General features: G+C 43.5%; 1 protein-coding gene across 2 annotated transcripts in view; it reads left to right on the top strand.

Moving 5' to 3' along the window:
• Positions 1-17,491, top strand: part of smchd1 (structural maintenance of chromosomes flexible hinge domain containing 1) — a 217,336-nt gene that overhangs the window by 23,118 nt on the left and 176,727 nt on the right. For both annotated transcript variants that reach the window (XM_067979701.1, XM_067979694.1), the window contains exons 2-5: positions 3,785-3,860; positions 10,909-11,070; positions 11,242-11,324; positions 11,801-11,934. In XM_067979701.1, the coding sequence (XP_067835802.1) occupies positions 3,785-3,860; positions 10,909-11,070; positions 11,242-11,324; positions 11,801-11,934 (455 nt within the window). The remainder of the gene's footprint in view (positions 1-3,784; positions 3,861-10,908; positions 11,071-11,241; positions 11,325-11,800; positions 11,935-17,491) is intronic.

Here is a 17,491-nt window from a genome sequence, read left to right as displayed (position 1 = left end):
TCAAAGTCTTGTCGATGCACACTTTGTATAAACTAAAAGTGTGGTCAGACTTACTTTGACTTGGCAGATAATTAGGAGTAACATTGATCATTACTTTTTGAGTAGCATTCAAGTAGTAAAAAAGAAAATCACATTTGTATCATCGAAATGTTATGGAAAGAAATGATTTAACTCATTGTGCCTGTTTAGGCGCTCGTTACCGCATTGGAGATGTCTACTCCTAATCCATTTCGCTTTAATATTTTTCTGTGGTCATTTATTCTCATGTGATGACTCAGATTCAGTAGCCACTTGTAATAAACATTTTCTATGCTAATAATACTTTAAGTGGGAAAAAAAATCCTTCTAATCTTCCTCTTCATGCTTCTAGTGCTAATCCTGAGTTTAGACTGTTCAAATAAAATTTCTGAATTGAGGCACCTGTACTGATTTACTAACCAATGAAAATAATCTTATTATTTACTCCCACAATCCTTTTCATAATTTTGAACACTTGTGTTATATCATCCTCAACCTTTGCTCCACTTGATGCAGCATAACTATATCTTTTCATTCCTGGTCTCGTGCTAATGAACTTATGAGTCAGATATCTAACAACAACTTGCATTTATGAAACACAGTTAATATCCCAAAATGCTTCAGAGATGCAAGGGAAGGATCAGCACCAAGCTAGACATATTAAGAGGGATCTTGGTCAAAGAGGTGGGTTTTAAAGAGGGTTGTAATGGAGGCGAAGGAGATGGAGGAGTTTCGGGAGGGAATTGCGGAGAGTGGGGTCTAGGAGGCTGGGGGCATGGCTGTCAGTGGTGAGATGAAAAGAGTGATTGTACAAGAGGTCAGAGTCAGAAAGTGTGTGTGTGTGGTTAAAAATAGTGAGGGGTGAGGCCATAGAGATTTAAACATGAGGATGAGAACTTCAAATTTGAGGTGTTGGGTGGACCAGGAGCCAATGTAGGTCAGTGAGGGCAGGGGTGATGAGCGAGTGGAACTTGTGGAATAGGATACAGCGACAGTGTTTTAGACAAGCTGAAGTTTATAAAGGGTGAAGGATGGGAGGTATGTCAGAAGGTCTTTGGCTGATGGTTTCAGCAGCAAATGGGCTGAGGTAGGGTCTAATTAATAGTCTGCCCAAAACTCAGAATATTCCAAATGTAACCTAACCAATGTCTTGTACAGATTCTTCATCATGCTATTGTATTCATTACCCTTTATTTGAAGTCTAGGATCCCATTTGCTTTCATTGCTTTTTCCATTTGTAATCCTGCTTTCAGAGATCTGATTCTGAAATGTATGGTCGGTATAGTTTAATGTGTTCCCGGGCAAACCAAATGTTGAGGATTTACATGAAAATGTTGCCATGATGTTTCAGATAGGTGCATATGATCATCTTCTCTTGCTAGCAGTGGGACAATAGAAAGAGTTTACCTTGATCAAGAAAGAACAGATTTCTACTGGGGGTACAGAGACAGTGTGCCCAGGAACGAGTTAGCTGTCATAGACTTAAAAGATGTATCTTTCCACATGGAAATGCCATCAGAAGTTTTTGGGGTTCCGTTTTAAAGTACAAAGTTATGAGATGTTCTTCTTTGGCCTCTTGGCACTCATTTTGGGATGTTAACTGTGCTACATAAATGCAAGTTATTGTTGGATATCAGACAAAGTGCCTATCAATAGTTGCAGCAAATCTCAGAATAGAGCTTACATAAGAACATAAGAAATAGGAGCAGGAGTAGGCCAATTGGCCCCTCGAGCCTGCTCCGCCATTCAATAAGATCATGGCTGATCTGATCCTAACCTCAAATCTAAATTCATGTCCAATTTCCTGCCCGCTCCCCGTAACCCCTAATTCCCTTTACTTCTAGGAAACTGTTGATTTCTGTTTTAAATTTATTTAATGATGTAGCTTCCTGGGGCAGCAAATTCCACAGACCTACTACCCTCTGAGTGAAGAAGTTTCTCCTCATCTCAGTTTTGAAAGAGCAGCCCCTTATTCTAAGATTATGCCCCCTAGTTCTAGTTTCACCCATCCTTGGGAACATCCTTACCGCATCCACCCGATCAAGACCCTTCACAATCTTGTATGTTTCATAAGATCGCCTCTCATTCTTCTGAACTCCAATGAGTAGAGTCCCAATCTACTCAACCTCTCCTCATATGTCTGCCCCCTCATCCCCGGGATTAACCGAGTGAACCTTCTTTGTACTGCCTCGAGAGCAAGTATGTCTTTTCTTAAGTATGGACACCAAAACTGTATGCAGTATTCCAGGTGCGGTCTCACCAATACCTTATATAACTGCAGCAATACCTCCCTGTTTTTATATTCTATCCCCCTAGCAATAAAAGCCAACATTCCGTTGGCCTTGATCACCTGCTGCCTGCATACTAACTTTTTGATCTTGCACTAGGACCCCCAAATCCCTTTGTACTGCAGTACTTTCCAGTTTCTTGCCATTAAGATAATAACTTGCTCTCTGATTTTTCCTGCCAAAGTGCATAACCTCACATTTTCCAATATTGTATTGCATCTGCCAAATCTCCACCCACTCACCCAGCCTATCTATATCCCCCTGTAGGTTTTTTATGTCCTCCTCACTCTCCACTTTCCCTCCCATCTTTGAATCATCTGCCAAACTTTGATATGTTACACTCGGTCCCCTCCTCCAAATCGTTAATATAGATTGTAAAGAGTTGGGGACCCAGCACCAAGTTGTGTTTGGTTAGGCTGTTGCTGGTTCCCAAAGGGACTTTTAATTCTTAAGTTAATGTACCTGCTCCTCTTTGTACGAGTTTCTTTCTTCTATGGAACACTGCACTTAGCATTAGTTTTGCCTTGCAGTGTTAGTGAACTCTGCATCCTTATTGTAAATCAGCCATATTTGGTTGGTACACTGATAAGGGTGATTTTAGAACTGCAACCTGAATTTTTACCCAAGCTGTCTTCCTAGTTTTGTTTGAGCTGAGAAATTGTTGTCCAGTTGTTTGAATCAAAACTGGAACATTGTTTCCACTATTTCGAGGCTTACAGACCCCTTGGCTGTTGTGTGGACAAACAATTAGTTGAGTGTATCCTACACTACTGCCAGCAACAGGGTAAGGTTGATTTTTTAAAATATATATATATCTACCTACTTCCGGAACAATTCTCGGCTGGTTCCCATTGATAGCATGTGAAAGGTTGCCACATGGGTCAATCCTCGCACCTTTACTCAAAAGTATTTGTTTGGGTTTAATTATTGCACATGAGTCTGGCATATTGGCATATTAGTCTGAACAGATGGTGTTATCCCTTCTACAAAGGAGCTTTCCCTCCTTTCTCCACCCCCCCCCCCCCCCCCCCCCAAATTCACTTTGAGTTTGTGCTATTTAGAAATGCTGTGTACAGGATGTGAAATGAAACAGATACATTATTTGTTAGGGTGGTCTTCATGCTTTGTGCATTAGCCACATGCGACTATCCTACCCATTGTTCCCCGCAATTTCTGCGGGGACATAGTTTAGGGGTGGGACTTAGTGTAAACTAGTTGGCTCAAAATTTTTTTTAAAACTAATGAACTGGTACAATGGTGTAGATCTTGAGCATGATACAGTGTGGGAGTGGAACACCTTATCAGGCATCGAAACTTTTTCATGTGCATGGTCAGTGTATGATTTTCACTGAACCTATCAAACTAGGCTATACTTCTTTGGTGTGTGGAAAGATGCATTTCATTTGAAAAGTGAAGAGGACCCTGGTCAAGTAAAACTGACTTTTCATCCCTTTAACATTGCTTTTGTTTTTCTTCAGGCTTTTGACATTAATGCAGAAAAGAAATTTGTAATTACAACGACAAATAGGAAAGAAATCAAAAATCAAAACTTTGGTAAGTTCATTTGGAACTGAGATTGTTCCATTTGGTGAGATACAGTGGTCAGATTTTACATAACATACTTCATCTGGTTGCTTGGCTGAGTGTAAACAAAAATCATATGTAGTGTACTTGCTGTACATAGCTTGAGTCTGGTGTGTAACTGGGCTAAATTACCTAAAATATGCCAACTGCAAGCAACTGGTATCTTGCAATGATATTTTTCGATGAAGCAGAATGTGTAATTGTGAAGTTGAAATAAATTGTAAAATATGCCTGAATACCTATAATAAATACATATGTATATCTGTAGAATTTTTTTATGCTAAAAGTAACACATTTATAATCAGCTCTATCATCTTGGGAATGACAAAACAGATGGCTGCTTATTGCAAAGACCTGTAGAGTTATCTCAGTTGAAATAAGCATGGATTCTTTTTCAACATGTCCCATATCCCTTCATGAATGTACATTGCATTTGTTGATTTTGCTGGTATACAGTACAACTGCTGTACTTTGTCCAAGTGGCTGCTTTTTGTTTGTGAGTATAGACAAAGGGCATTACAACTGAGCCCAGTCCTGTCCTCACTAGCTTTCCCATAGAGGTTACTGGATAGTGGTCGGAAGTAGGAATCTTGGCCAATTCTTTTCCTATCTAGTCAAAGGAAGCTGAGGGTAATTCTTGTGTAAATAGGGTACGGTAGCATAATGGTTATGTTACTGGGCTAGTAATCCAGAGGCCTGGACTAAAATCCAGAGTCATGAGTTCAAATCCCGCCACGGCAGCTGGCGAATTTAAATTCAATTAATTAATTAAATTCAATTAATTAAATAAAAATCTGGAATTAAAATACTAGTATCAGTAATGATGGCCATGAAACTACCGGATTGTCGTAAAAACCCATCTGGTTCACTAATGTCCTTTAGGGAAGGAAACCTGCCATCCTTACCTGGTCTGGCCTATATGTGACTCCAGACCCACAGCAATGTGGTTGATTCTTAATTGCCCTCTGAAATGGCCTAGCAAGCCACTCAGTTGTAAAATCTCACTACAAAAAGTCATAATAAGAATAAAACCGGACGGACCACCTGGCATCGGACCACGAGGCACTGGACACGACAACGGCAAAACACCAAGCCCAGTCGACCTTGCAAGGTCCTCCTTACTAACATCTGGGGACTTGTGCCAAAATTGGGAGAGCTGTCCCACAGACCAGTCAAGCAACAGCCTGACATAGCCATACTCACAGAATCATACCTTTCAGCCAACGTCCCAGACTCTTTCATCACCATCCCTGGGTATGTCCTGTCCCACCGGCAGTGGCCCTGAGAGTCCTCAACATTGACTCTGGACCCCATGAAATCTCATGGCATCAGGTCAAACATGGGCACGGAAACCTCCTGCTGATTACCACCTACCGTCCTCCCTCAGCTGATGAATCAGTCCTCCTCCATGTTGAGCACCACTTGGAGGAAGCACTGAGGGTAGCAAGGGCACAAAATGTACTCTGGGTGGGGGACTTCAATGTCCATCACCAAGAGTGGCTCGGTAGCACCACTACTGACCGAGCTGGCCGAGTCCTGAAGGACATAGCTGCTAGACTGGGCCTGCGGCAGGTGGTGAGCGAACCAACACGAGGGAAAAACTTACTTGTCCTCGTCCTCACCAATCTACCTGTCGCAAATGCATCTGTCCATCACAGTATTGGTAGGAGTGACCACCGCACAGTCCTCGTGGAGATGAAGTCCCGTCTTCGCACTGAGGACACCATCCAACGTGTTGTGTGGCACTACCACCGTGCTAAATGGGATAGATTCAGAATGGATCTAGCAGCTCAAAACTGGGCATCCATGAGGCGCTGTGGGCCATCAGCAGCAGCAGAATTGTATTCCAGCACAATCTGTAACCTCGTGGCCCGGCATATTCCTCACTCTACCATTACCAACAAGCCAGGGGATCAACCCTGGTTCAATGAGGAGTGTAGAAGAGCATGCCAGGAGCAGCACCAGGCGTACCTAAAAATGAGGTGCCAACCTGGTGAAGCTACAACTCAGGACTACATGCATGCTAAACAGCGGAAGCAACATGCTATAGACAGATCTAAGCGATTCCACAACCAACGGATCAGATCAAAGCTCTGCAGTCCTGCCACATCCAGTCGTGAATGGTGGTGGACAATTAAACAACTAATGGGAGGAGGAGGCTCTGCAAACATCCCCATTCTCAATGATGGCGGAGTCCAGCACGTGAGTGCAAAAGACAAGGCTGAAGCGTTTGCAACCATCTTCAGCCAGAAGTGCCGAGTGGATGATCCATCTCGGCCTCCTCCCGATATCCCCACCATCACAGAAGCCAGTCTTCGGCCAATTCGATTCACTCCACGTGATATCAAGAAACGGCTGAGTGCACTGGATACAGCAAAGGCTATGGGCCCCGACAACATCCCAGCTGTAGTGCTGAAGACTTGTGCTCCAGAACTAGCTGCGCCTCTAGCCAAGCTGTTCCAGTACAGCTACAACACTGGCATCTACCCGACAATGTGGAAAATTGCCCAGGTATGTCCTGTCCACAAAAAGCAGGACAAATCCAATCCGGCCAATTGCCACCCCATCAGCCTACTTTCAATCATCAGCAAAGTGATGGAAGGTGTCGTCGACAGTGCTATCAAGCGGCACTTACTCACCAATAACCTGCTCACCGATGCTCACTTTGGGTTCCGCCAGGACCACTCGGCTCCAGACCTCATTACAGCCTTGGTCCAAACTTGGACAAAAGAGCTGAATTCCAGAGGTGAGGTGAGAGAGAGTGACTGCCCTTGACATCAAGGCAGCATTTGACCGAGTGTGGCACCAAGGAGCCCTAGTAAAATTGAAGTCAATGGGAATCAGGGGGAAAACTCTCCAGTGGCTGGAGTCATACCTAGCACAAAGGAAGATGGTAGTGGTTGTTGGAGGCCAATCATCTCAGCCCCAGGGCATTGCTGCAGGAGTTCCTCAAGGCAGTGTCCTTGGCCCAACCATCTTCAGCTGCTTCATCAATGACCTTCCCTCCATCATAAGGTCAGAAATGGGGATGTTCGCTGATGACTGCACAGTGTTCAGTTCCATTCGCAACCCCTCAGATAATGAAGCAGTCCGAGCCCGCATGCAGCAAGACCTGGACAACATCCAGGCTTGGGCTGATAAGTGGCAAGTAACATTCGCGGCAGATAAGTGCCAGGCAATGACCATCTCCAACAAGAGAGAGTCTAACCACCTCCCCTTGACATTCAACAGCATTACCATCGCCGAATCCCCCACCATCAACATCCTGGGGGTCACCATTGACCAGAAACTGAACTGGACCAGCCATATAAATACTGTGGCTACGAGAGCAGGTCAGAGGCTGGGTATTCTGCGGCGAGTGACTCACCTCCTGACTCCCCAAAGCCTTTCCACCATCTACAAGGCACAAGTCAGGAGTGTGATGGAATACTCTCCACTTGCCTGGATGAGTGCAGCTCCAACAACACTCAAGAAGCTCGACACCATCCAAGATAAAGCAGCCCGCTTGATTGGCACCCCATCCACCACCCTAAACATTCACTCCCTTCACCACCGACGCACTGTGGCTGCAGTGTGCACCATCCACAGGATGCACTGCAGCAACTCGCCAAGGCTTCTTCGACAGCACCTCCCAAACCCGTGACCTCTACCACCTAGAAGGACAAGAGCAGCAGGCGCATGGGAACAACACCACCTGCATGTTCCCCTCCAAGTCACACACCATCCCGACTTGGAAATATATCGCCGTTCCTTCATTGTCGCTGGGTCAAAATCCTGGAACTCCCTTCCTAACAGCACTGTGGGAGAACAGTCACTACACGGACTGCAGCGGTTCACCACCACCTTCTCGAGGGCAATTAGGGATGGGCAATAAATGCTGGCCTCGCCAGCGACGCCCACATCCCGTGAACGAATTAAAAAAACCTCAGATGAGTTTACTCAGCACAGATCAGGAATTGAACATGGGATCTTCAGGTATTTGCTGTCTTTACCAACTGAGTCCTAGGAAGAGCCTCAATGGTCTTCGCGTGGACAGATATACCGTTCCACACTGCCACTATGACTTGTGCTCAATCTGCTCCAAGCTTTGTAAGCTGGCAGATTGTGTTTCAGGCATTCTTCTGAAAATAGTTTCAACTTTCTGGTGTGGATATAATAGCTGAAACAACTTTTGAAGTTGACTTTGATCTTTCCTATTACAAATTTGAGTGGGGAGTTAATGCTGTAAAGGAAAAGTACATGCCTTTTTAGTTTTCCCTGCAAGGAATCTTTTAAACCTCTGGTGTCCTTCACAGTAATCCTAGGTTTCTCATCTATATATTAAAAACAGTGAGTGGTCTCAGTATTCCAGAGTATTCTGTGGTTCTATTTGCATTTTCACGGAACGTAATGTCATGTGACTAATTAGTTAGAATGGGGCAACCCCTCGCGTTACGCGATGGCCCCTCGGGGTAAACCTTTTAAGTAAAAGATCGCAATACCAGGCACCCAAGCGTGTCTAAACTAGCAGAACGAGTTGGGTAGAGATGAACTCTGTATGTTACAGAAATGTAGCTGCAATGAGCAAAGTTTAAAACTCAAAAGTGCATCAGAAGGCAGGTTCAGAAACAGGAAGAAGCCACAAGTGAAAAAGATGAATGCACACAGAAAGAAGCCAGTAAACCCTTAATGGCCGGAAGATATTCTCACCAAGCGTGAACGTGATCAACCACCTGCACTGTACCATAATCCATTGATAATCCTCAGACTCTATATACTGGAAAGTATTGCCAGACAACTGGTGCCATTCTCCTAAACACAGTCTTCAGATCTCACAGTCAGCACCCACTCTGTCACAGAAGTCAAAAGCAAAATACTGTAGATGCTGGAAATCTGAAATAAAAACAGAAAATGCTGGAAAAACTCAGCAAGTCAGGCAGCATCTGTGGAGAAAGAAACAGGGTTAACGTTTCAGATCGAAGCCCCTTCATCAGAACTGGAAGATGTGAGTTAACAGTTTTTAAGCAAGTACAGAGCCAGGAAAGGGGAAGGGAAAAAAGAAAGTCTGTGATAGGGTAGAGGGCAAGAGTGATTAAATGACAAAAGGGATGATTGTGCAATGCAAGGAGGCTGGTAATGGGGCATGTTAAACAAAAGATTGATCTGGAGGAGCTGTAAATGGCAACAGCAGAACCATAAGCAGCAACTGCAGTCCCACAAAGAAAGAGAAAAAAATGGAAGCAGTAGTTATGGTCTGAAGTTATTGAGATCAGTGTTGATAGTTGTGAAGTGCCTAAACAAAAGATTAGGTTCTGTTCCTCGAGCTTCTGTTGAACTTCATTGGAACAGTGTAAGAGGCCTAGGACAGAGGTCAGAGTGGGACGGGGAATTAAAATGGCAAGCGATCGACAGGTCAGGGTCACGCTTGTGGACTGAGCGGAGGTGTTCAGCAAAGCGATCACCGGGGAGACCAAACGCAGACTGGGTGTAGAGACGACAGAGATTTAGTATACTGTAGTCGTTGCTCGCTGTGATGACTCTACATTGGGGAGGCCAAACGCAGATTGGGTGATCGCTTTGTTGAACACCTCCGCTCAGTCCACAAGAGTCACCCTGACCTGCCCATCGCTTGCCGTTTTAATTCTCCGTCCCACTCCCACTCTGACCTCTCTGTCCTCTGTCTCTTACACTGTTCTAATGAAGCTCGAGGAACAGCACCTCATCTTTCGTTTAGGCACTTTACAACCTTCCGGACTCTACATTGATTTCAATAACTTCGGACCATAACCACTGCTCCCTTTTTTGTGGTACTGCTGTTGCCACTTACAGCTTCTCTACACCTATCTTTTGTTTCTTGTCCCATTTACCACCCTCCTTGCCTTGCATCATCATCCTTTTTTGTCATTTAATCACCCCTGCCCTCTACCCTATCACTGACCTTCCATTTTGTTTTTTCCTCCCTTTCCCTGGCTCTACATGCTTTAAAAACTATTAACTCTTTAACATCTTCCAGTTCTGACAAAAGGCCTTTGACCTGAAAGGTTAACTGTTTCTTTCTCCACAGATGTTGCCTGACTTGCTGAGCTTTTCCAGCATTTTCTGCCACAGAATTGTTTGGCAACCTTCCTAGTAAGGCCCTTGACAGGAAAATGCCCCCCACCCCCTGAATGAAAAGCCCCAACTCACTATGCTGGGAATTGTGGACATTCATGAGTTTCTCTCACATTCTTGATGTACACAAAGAAATATATCAGTAAGTTGGTGTGTAAAGAAAAAGGTGAATATTTGCTTGGGGGTTCCAAGTACATATGAGTAATTTTTTCTCTTCCCCACCAGCCCCATAATTTTCAATTATGGTTTTTACTGTAGAGGCATCTGTGTAATCCAAATCCTGAAAAAGACAAGTGAACATATTCCTGTAACAAAGCCAAGGGAATCTGCAGAGTCTGCTTTTCTTCCTGCAATCCCTCTTCACTATTCATTCCGCACTTAAATTCATAATAGTAAAAACTGAAGTCAACCAACCTAAAATATTGTTTCAGCCTTTACATCCACACCATAAAATGACCAGAAGTTAAGCGGTTTTATGAAAGATTTGTGCAAGACTTAATCAGTTGGTTTTCAAATTCCCTTGGAATAGGCTCATTGCATTCGTCATGGTAGCAATGTAGGAGGATATTGATAATCCCCCCAAATTTTTTTTAAAAACTCATTTCCCCATTTAAAAAAAAACTTTGTTTATTGCTGCAGAATATTTAAACTTTAAACAGAAAAGATTAATAGCTCTTAAAACTAAATATTTAAAGATCTATGGTCAGAAAGATGAAAAGAAATACTCCTGGTTGCACTCTTAAAACAATATATTTTAATTATGTTGAGGAAGCCAGGTTCCCCAAAATAGTTTTTCTTTCTGGATGCTGTCTTTCTGATAGTTGTTTATTTTAGGGTCTGCCATCTGTAGATCAAGCCTATTGTGGTTAACTTCATTGAGTATGCTTGTTTAAGTACAGTACAGTTTTGTATTTTTTTTCAACCTTAGATAAAAGTGTCAAAGATGGCACCACCTTGTACATACTTTACTCAGTAGACCAAATACTGCCCTCAGCAACAAAAGAACGAATTGACTTTCTTCCTCATTATGATACATTGGTTAAAAGTGGCATGTATGAATACTATGCCAGCGAAGGGCAGACTCCTTTGCGTAAGTATACAATTTTCAACATTTGATTTCAGTAATATTGCAAATAATTCTAAACTGAGCTACTGTTGTATATTGCTTGCTCAGAATTTGTTGAACTACTCAGATTGGAACATTGCTTTATGAAAATGTGGCCAAACACACAACTGACCTGTTTTTTTGATTTAAAAACAGCATTTGCCTTTGCCGAATTGATAGATAATTCATTATCTGCAACAGCCAGCAGTAAAGGAATTCGCAACATACAGGTCCGACTGGTGAGTCATATATTATATTAAAAAATCTTGCATCTGTGTGCACTTCCTGCCGACTTTTACCATTATAAATTCCCATGTCCACATTTACAATGGAAACTGCCTATAATTACTTGTCGTGCTGTAATTGGACACTCTTGCCAATGGAGGTGCTGCAGTAACTTCACTGTTGAGAGGGTGTGATTAGAGCATGATAAGTTAACATGGGCAATTTCCATTATAAATGTGGTTATAGGAATTTATAATAGAAATATAAAAATAAGGGCAGAATGTATGACTTTAAAATAGGGACTGAATTACAATTGTGCACCCTGGTCCAATTATCACCCATCCTCCAATCCTGCCTCACCAGATTACACTTGGTTTTAACTCCAAGTGCAATGTCATGGGAAATTGACTACTACTATTTATATATTTCTAATGCTCCCCAGATTATACATTGATATTCCAATTCTAATGGTCTATTTCTCTTTTTTTAGTTGTTTGATGAATCTCAAGGTAAACCAGCAGTAGCTGTAATTGACAACGGGAGGGGAATGACATCTAAGCAGCTTAACAACTGGGCTGTGTATCGGCTGTCCAAGTTCACCAGAACAGATGATGACATTGAAAGGTTTGTTTTCTAGATATAGCATAGAAATTCACTTCAGCTTAATACATATTTTTGAGCTGATAAGTTACTAACTCAAGTTGCTCATTTTACTGTTTAAATGAGAGCAACCATTATAGAATGAACTATTGTAGCAAATGACCATGGATGAGTGCTAAGTATTGTAGTGAGTTGCCTCAATTGTGATAGTCTTGAAATGGATATCTCCTATTTTCTTATGATTTTAAAGATTGTTATTTTGGGCTGGGGGAAGAAAATGTGTTGTGGTTAATTATTGTCCATTGACTGCCTCCCACCCACCCCACCCTTCCCAGGGCTAGAGAAGCTTGCATGTATGGGCATTGGTCGAGGACAGCATCAGGTTTGCTTGTGATGTGTCCTCAAAGTTGAATAGCTTGCTGATGCTCATTGTCTCAGCTTACATATGAGGAATGGCCACTAGAATGGAGTACTGAAGGGCTGCTGGTACTTGACAACCTATACCCCAGCATGAATGTATACCTTCAGAAGAGGGAAGGGAAAAAGGAAAATAAGGACTCATGTTTATGGTGAGCATGGAATAAGATGATGAACACAATGACTTCTTTAATTTTAGCTACCTTATTTATTCAATGTTCAATTGTATTGTTTATAAATAATCCTCTGGATGCTGTTCTGGACATGTCGCAACAAACCAGATGGCACCTTAAAAATAGCGATAATGTTGGAGGGATTTAGGCTTTGCTTGAAAGTGTTATCAAACTAATATTTTTAGGTCTACCCTTTCAAGGCTTTTTGGCTGATTTCTTCGATCACTTACACAGTTGAATCCCAATCCCTTATTCTGTAGAGTATCTTAACTAGCCTTGCTATCTAGGTAAGATCTCAGTTACTTGTCCAGGATAATGAACAGAGCAGCAACCTTGTTAATTGCTTTGAGCTGCTATAATTATACTATGGTTCCATAGAATTTCTCTCCAGTCTTCAGTGCAAAATAGAGTATCACAACATTAAATTATTCAGCAAATTTACTTCAGTAAAGATGATCAAGTCATATATGTATTTATAGTAGTAATCCTTTTATCTATCTTGAATGAAAACACAAGAATGCTAAGTTATTCTTTTGTAGAATAATTGTGTGTGTATATATTCACAGCATTTTTTTCTTGTTTACTACTGCAGAAACTAATACAGGTTTAGACTATTTTCTGGAGATTACCAAACTGACATTCAGCTTTAATGAGCTTAACTATCCTTTCAATCTGGTCTTTTTCAATATCCTTGAAAACAGTTGCATAGACTTTGTGGATTTTGAATTGCTGGACACTCATTCAAAAAGAACTGAGTCCTACACTAACTCAAACCGAACCAATAATACAATAATGTTTAAGTTTGACTTATGTGGCTTGGTTGCTGTTTTGAGCCAGTAATTGCGGAGAACGCAAAACTAAAGGCCTTGCAAGATTATATTGATTCAAGCTTGGTAAAATAATGTTAATTGCAGTCACTTTTGAAAATTGCTTATGTACAATGACTGGATTTAAATGAACAGCCAACAATCTAAATCTAGACAAACAAAATAATTTTTCTCACAATCTCCACAAAGCTGAGACTTGCAGAGTGTCCATCAGGCATATTAGGATACCCTCTTAATTTTAGTTTAGGCACATTCCAAGGTGGATAAAGACAAAGGGGAAATAGTGTGACCTGGAACCTCCTACTAAGGGATTGAAAGTATGAATCTAAAGTAAGCCAGTCTAGGCAACCCCATCAATTGAATAGATTGGAGCAACCGAACAGCTGAGCTGGAGGAGGTAAATATCCTGCTGAAACTTGCACCAGTAAAGGAGTGGAAATTGGCTCTGTATTGGGGCACCTTGAATGCTGATGAGAATCAATTGCTTTTGATCCTGATGCTGCTGCTGTCAGAACGAGAACCAGACCCTAATTGAGAACGCACTAGTATATCAGCAGGAAGGTAAACTGAAGGTCTAAACCTTACGCTCAAGGTGAGGAATGGGTAAAAGTCTAACACTCTGAGCAGGATTACATTTAAATTGATTAGAACTAGAGGATACCTGGAAGAAATAGGTATTGCCACTGCTAGATAACTGAACCTTGCATTTAATTTATTGCCTTCAACATCAAAAAAAAGTCCCAAAGCATTTTACAGAGGCTGCCTCTTGGCAACTTCATACGAGGTCAACTTCCACATTTGTACTCTTTTCTCTAAGATGGGTTCATTTCTAGTTTTGACTGATGGGATGAAAGCCCCCTTGCTCTACCGGCTGTAAGGATTGTTAAGAGCTTCAAGGGCTTGACTGCACAAAAAACCTCACATGCATACAAAGTTTGACTCAAGCCATAGAGTGGCTTGTGTTGTAAGTAGAAAAGTTCCTGCCTCAGTGCATTGAGCGTTAAGGCATGTTGTTGAGACAGAGTATTGAGAGCTTTACCCTGCAGCTTATGGTTAACCTGACCTGAGCATGATGCTGAATGATGGCATGTTCAAATGTCATCCTTAATGAACACAAAATTCACTTTTAAAAAAAAAAAAAGAAATTCAACAAAGAATGATAGTCCGTAGACACGAGTATCAGACTCTTCTCCCTATTGGGAAATACTATTTGTATCCTTTCCATGCAGAAATAAATAATGACAAATCAAATGTTGCTGCTGAGTGGGAATGCCACTATTTGCAAAGCAATTCCCGGGTACTGCTCAACAGCACAGCAGAATACTTGATTGCTTTAGTTACTGTAAGAGATACTTGATTAGTGCTAGACATCTGTTTGGTATAAACGGAATGTGACTTCATATTGATTTGTGCTGTACTAGCCTACAATTTAACGGAGTACAGACAGTTTGGCAAACCATGTAGTTCTATTACCATCATTTCACTGGGTATTGCCAGACAATGTGAGTTGCTGCCGTATTATAGGTGAAAGTGTGTAGGAACAAAAATTGTGCAGCTAAAATCATATAACTTCTAAATGAATATAACAAGGAAGACAAGTCCAAGCTGTACTGAGGCTGGTATGATCACGAGGACAGATGAGCAACTACTGCCCAGTCCACTCTTTTTTTCATTTAAATATACTTTACTCACAAAATTTGCAGCAATACATACAATACAGTTGTCATATCACATTTCAAATGTACACAATACAGATTATACAATTTGCAGGTTACATCAAGTGCAGTTCAATGAACACTGTACATAATTACAGTTCATGACACACTAGGGTGCCTCATTGCATTACACTCAGTACTGATTATTGGTTACAGGTTCATTACAGGGTACATTACATCATTTTGAATTTTATATTCTGCCCGCGGGGGTTTTTCCCTGATTGCAACCCCTCGATATACAATGGCGGGAAGGCTCTAAATGGTTGCCTTTCCCCACCGAGCTTGTGTGGTGGCCGCACCCAGCCTCAGTGCGTCCCTGAGCACGTAGTCCTGGACCTTGGAATGTGCCAGTCTGCAACACTTGGTCGAGGACAGCTCCTTGCACTGGAAGACCAGCAAGTTTCGGGCAGACCAAAGGGCGTCTTTGACCGAGTCGATGGTCTTCCAGCAGCAGTTGATGTCCGTCTCGGTGTGCGTCCCCAGGAACAGCCCATAGAGCACAGAGTCCTGTGTTATGGAACTGCTCAGGACGAACCTGGACGGATACCACTGCATCTCTCTCCAGACCTTTCATGCAAAGGCACATTCCAGAAGGAGATGGGTCACGGTCTTGTCTCCACCAAGGCCTCATGGACAGCGTGCGGTGGCACTGAGAGTCCGGGAGTGCATGAAGGATCTGACAGGAAGGGCCCTTCTCGCCATCAGCCAAGCTATGTCTTGGTGCTTGTTTGAAAGCTCTGCCGATGAGGTGTCCGGGGAACCAACCGACAGGATCCATCCATCTTTTTTTCCCGCAGGGTCTCGAGGACATTACGTGCGGACCACTTACTGATTGCCTTGTGGTCGAAGGTGTTTCTTTGCATAAACTTTTCAACGAAGGACAGGTGGAGCGGAACGGTCCAACTGGATGGAGCGTTCCATGGTAGCGTGGCCAGGCCCATCCTTCGCAACACCGGGGATAGGTAGAACCTCAGCACGTAGTGACACTTTGTGTTTGCGTACCAAGGGTCCACGCAAAGCTTGATGCAGCCGCACACGAAAGTGGCCATCAGGATAAGGGCCATGTTGGGCACGCCTTTTCCCCCCTTTCTCCGGAGATTTGTACGTCGTGTCCCTGCGGACACGGTCCATTTTTGATCTCCAGATAAAGTGGAAGATGGCTCAGGTCACTGTCGCGGCGCAGGAGCGAGGTATGGGCCAGACCTGTGCCACGTACAGCAACACCGAGAGCACCTCGCACCTGATGATCAGGTTTTTGCCCATGATCGAGATGGATCGTCTATCCCACAGTCCCAGTTTCTGCTTCATCTTAGAAATACGCTCCTTCCAGTTCTTGGTGCATGCCCCGGCCCCCCCAAACCAGATCCCCAGCACCTTCAGGTAATCCGACCTGCCGGTGAAGGGGACAAAGGATCGGTCGGTCCAGTTCCCAAAGAACATGGCCTCGCTCTTGGTACGATTTACCCTGGCCCCTGAGGCCTGTTTGAACTGGTCGCAGATGCTCATCGATCTGCGGAGCAACAGCTGATCCGAGCAAAAGACAGTGACGTCGTCCATGTACAGGGAGGCCTTGACCTGAGTGCCTCCGCTGCCTGGGATCATCGTCCCTCTTATGCCCGCATTCCTCCTGATTGACTTGGCAAAGGGTTCGATGCAGCATACGAACAAGACGGAGGAGAGAGAACAGCCCTGCCTGACTCCAGATTTGATCGGAAAGCTTTCTGATTCCCACCTGTTGATTGAAACGGCGTTACTGACGTTTGTGTAGAGCAGTTGGATCCAATTGCGGATTCCCTCCCCAAACCCCATTTTGGAGAGCACGTCCGTGTACATGTGGGATATTCTGTCAAAGGCCTTCTCCTGGTCCAGGCTAATCAGGCAGGTGTTTACCCCCTGTTCTGTACATAGGCGATCGTATCCTTGAGTAGCGCCAGGCTATCAGATCTTCCTGCCGGGTACAGCGCAGGTCTGATCGGGGTGGATCCGATTGGCGATGACCGTGGACAGAATTTTGTAGTCCACGTTAAGTAGTGAGAGAGGTCGCCAATTTTTGATTTCTTCCCTCTTCCCCCTTCTGCTTGTAGATAAGGGTGATGATGCCTTTCCTCATGGAGTCTGACATGCTGCTTGCCAGAAGCATACCCCCGTACAATTCCAGCAGGCCTGGCCCTATCCAGTCCCACAGAGCCGAGTACAACTCCACCGGTAAGCCATCGCTTCTGGGAGTCCTACTGTTTTCGAAGGAACGGACGACCTTTGTCAGTTCGTCCAGAGTTAGCGGGTGATCCAGACTCTCCCGCTTGCCATCGTCTAGAACCTCCGTGATAGACGACAAGGATTGGGAGGCTGCGTCGTACAGTTCGGCCTAAGTGGATTTGCAGATCTTCAGTACGTCTGGCTGCGAGGACGTGACCGAGACGTCCTCTTCCTTCAGGCTTCTGATCACAGA

This window comes from Heptranchias perlo, chromosome 3 (assembly GCF_035084215.1).
Source record: "Heptranchias perlo isolate sHepPer1 chromosome 3, sHepPer1.hap1, whole genome shotgun sequence".
NCBI lineage: Eukaryota > Metazoa > Chordata > Chondrichthyes > Hexanchiformes > Hexanchidae > Heptranchias > Heptranchias perlo.
This window is presented reverse-complemented; position numbering and strand designations above follow the sequence as displayed.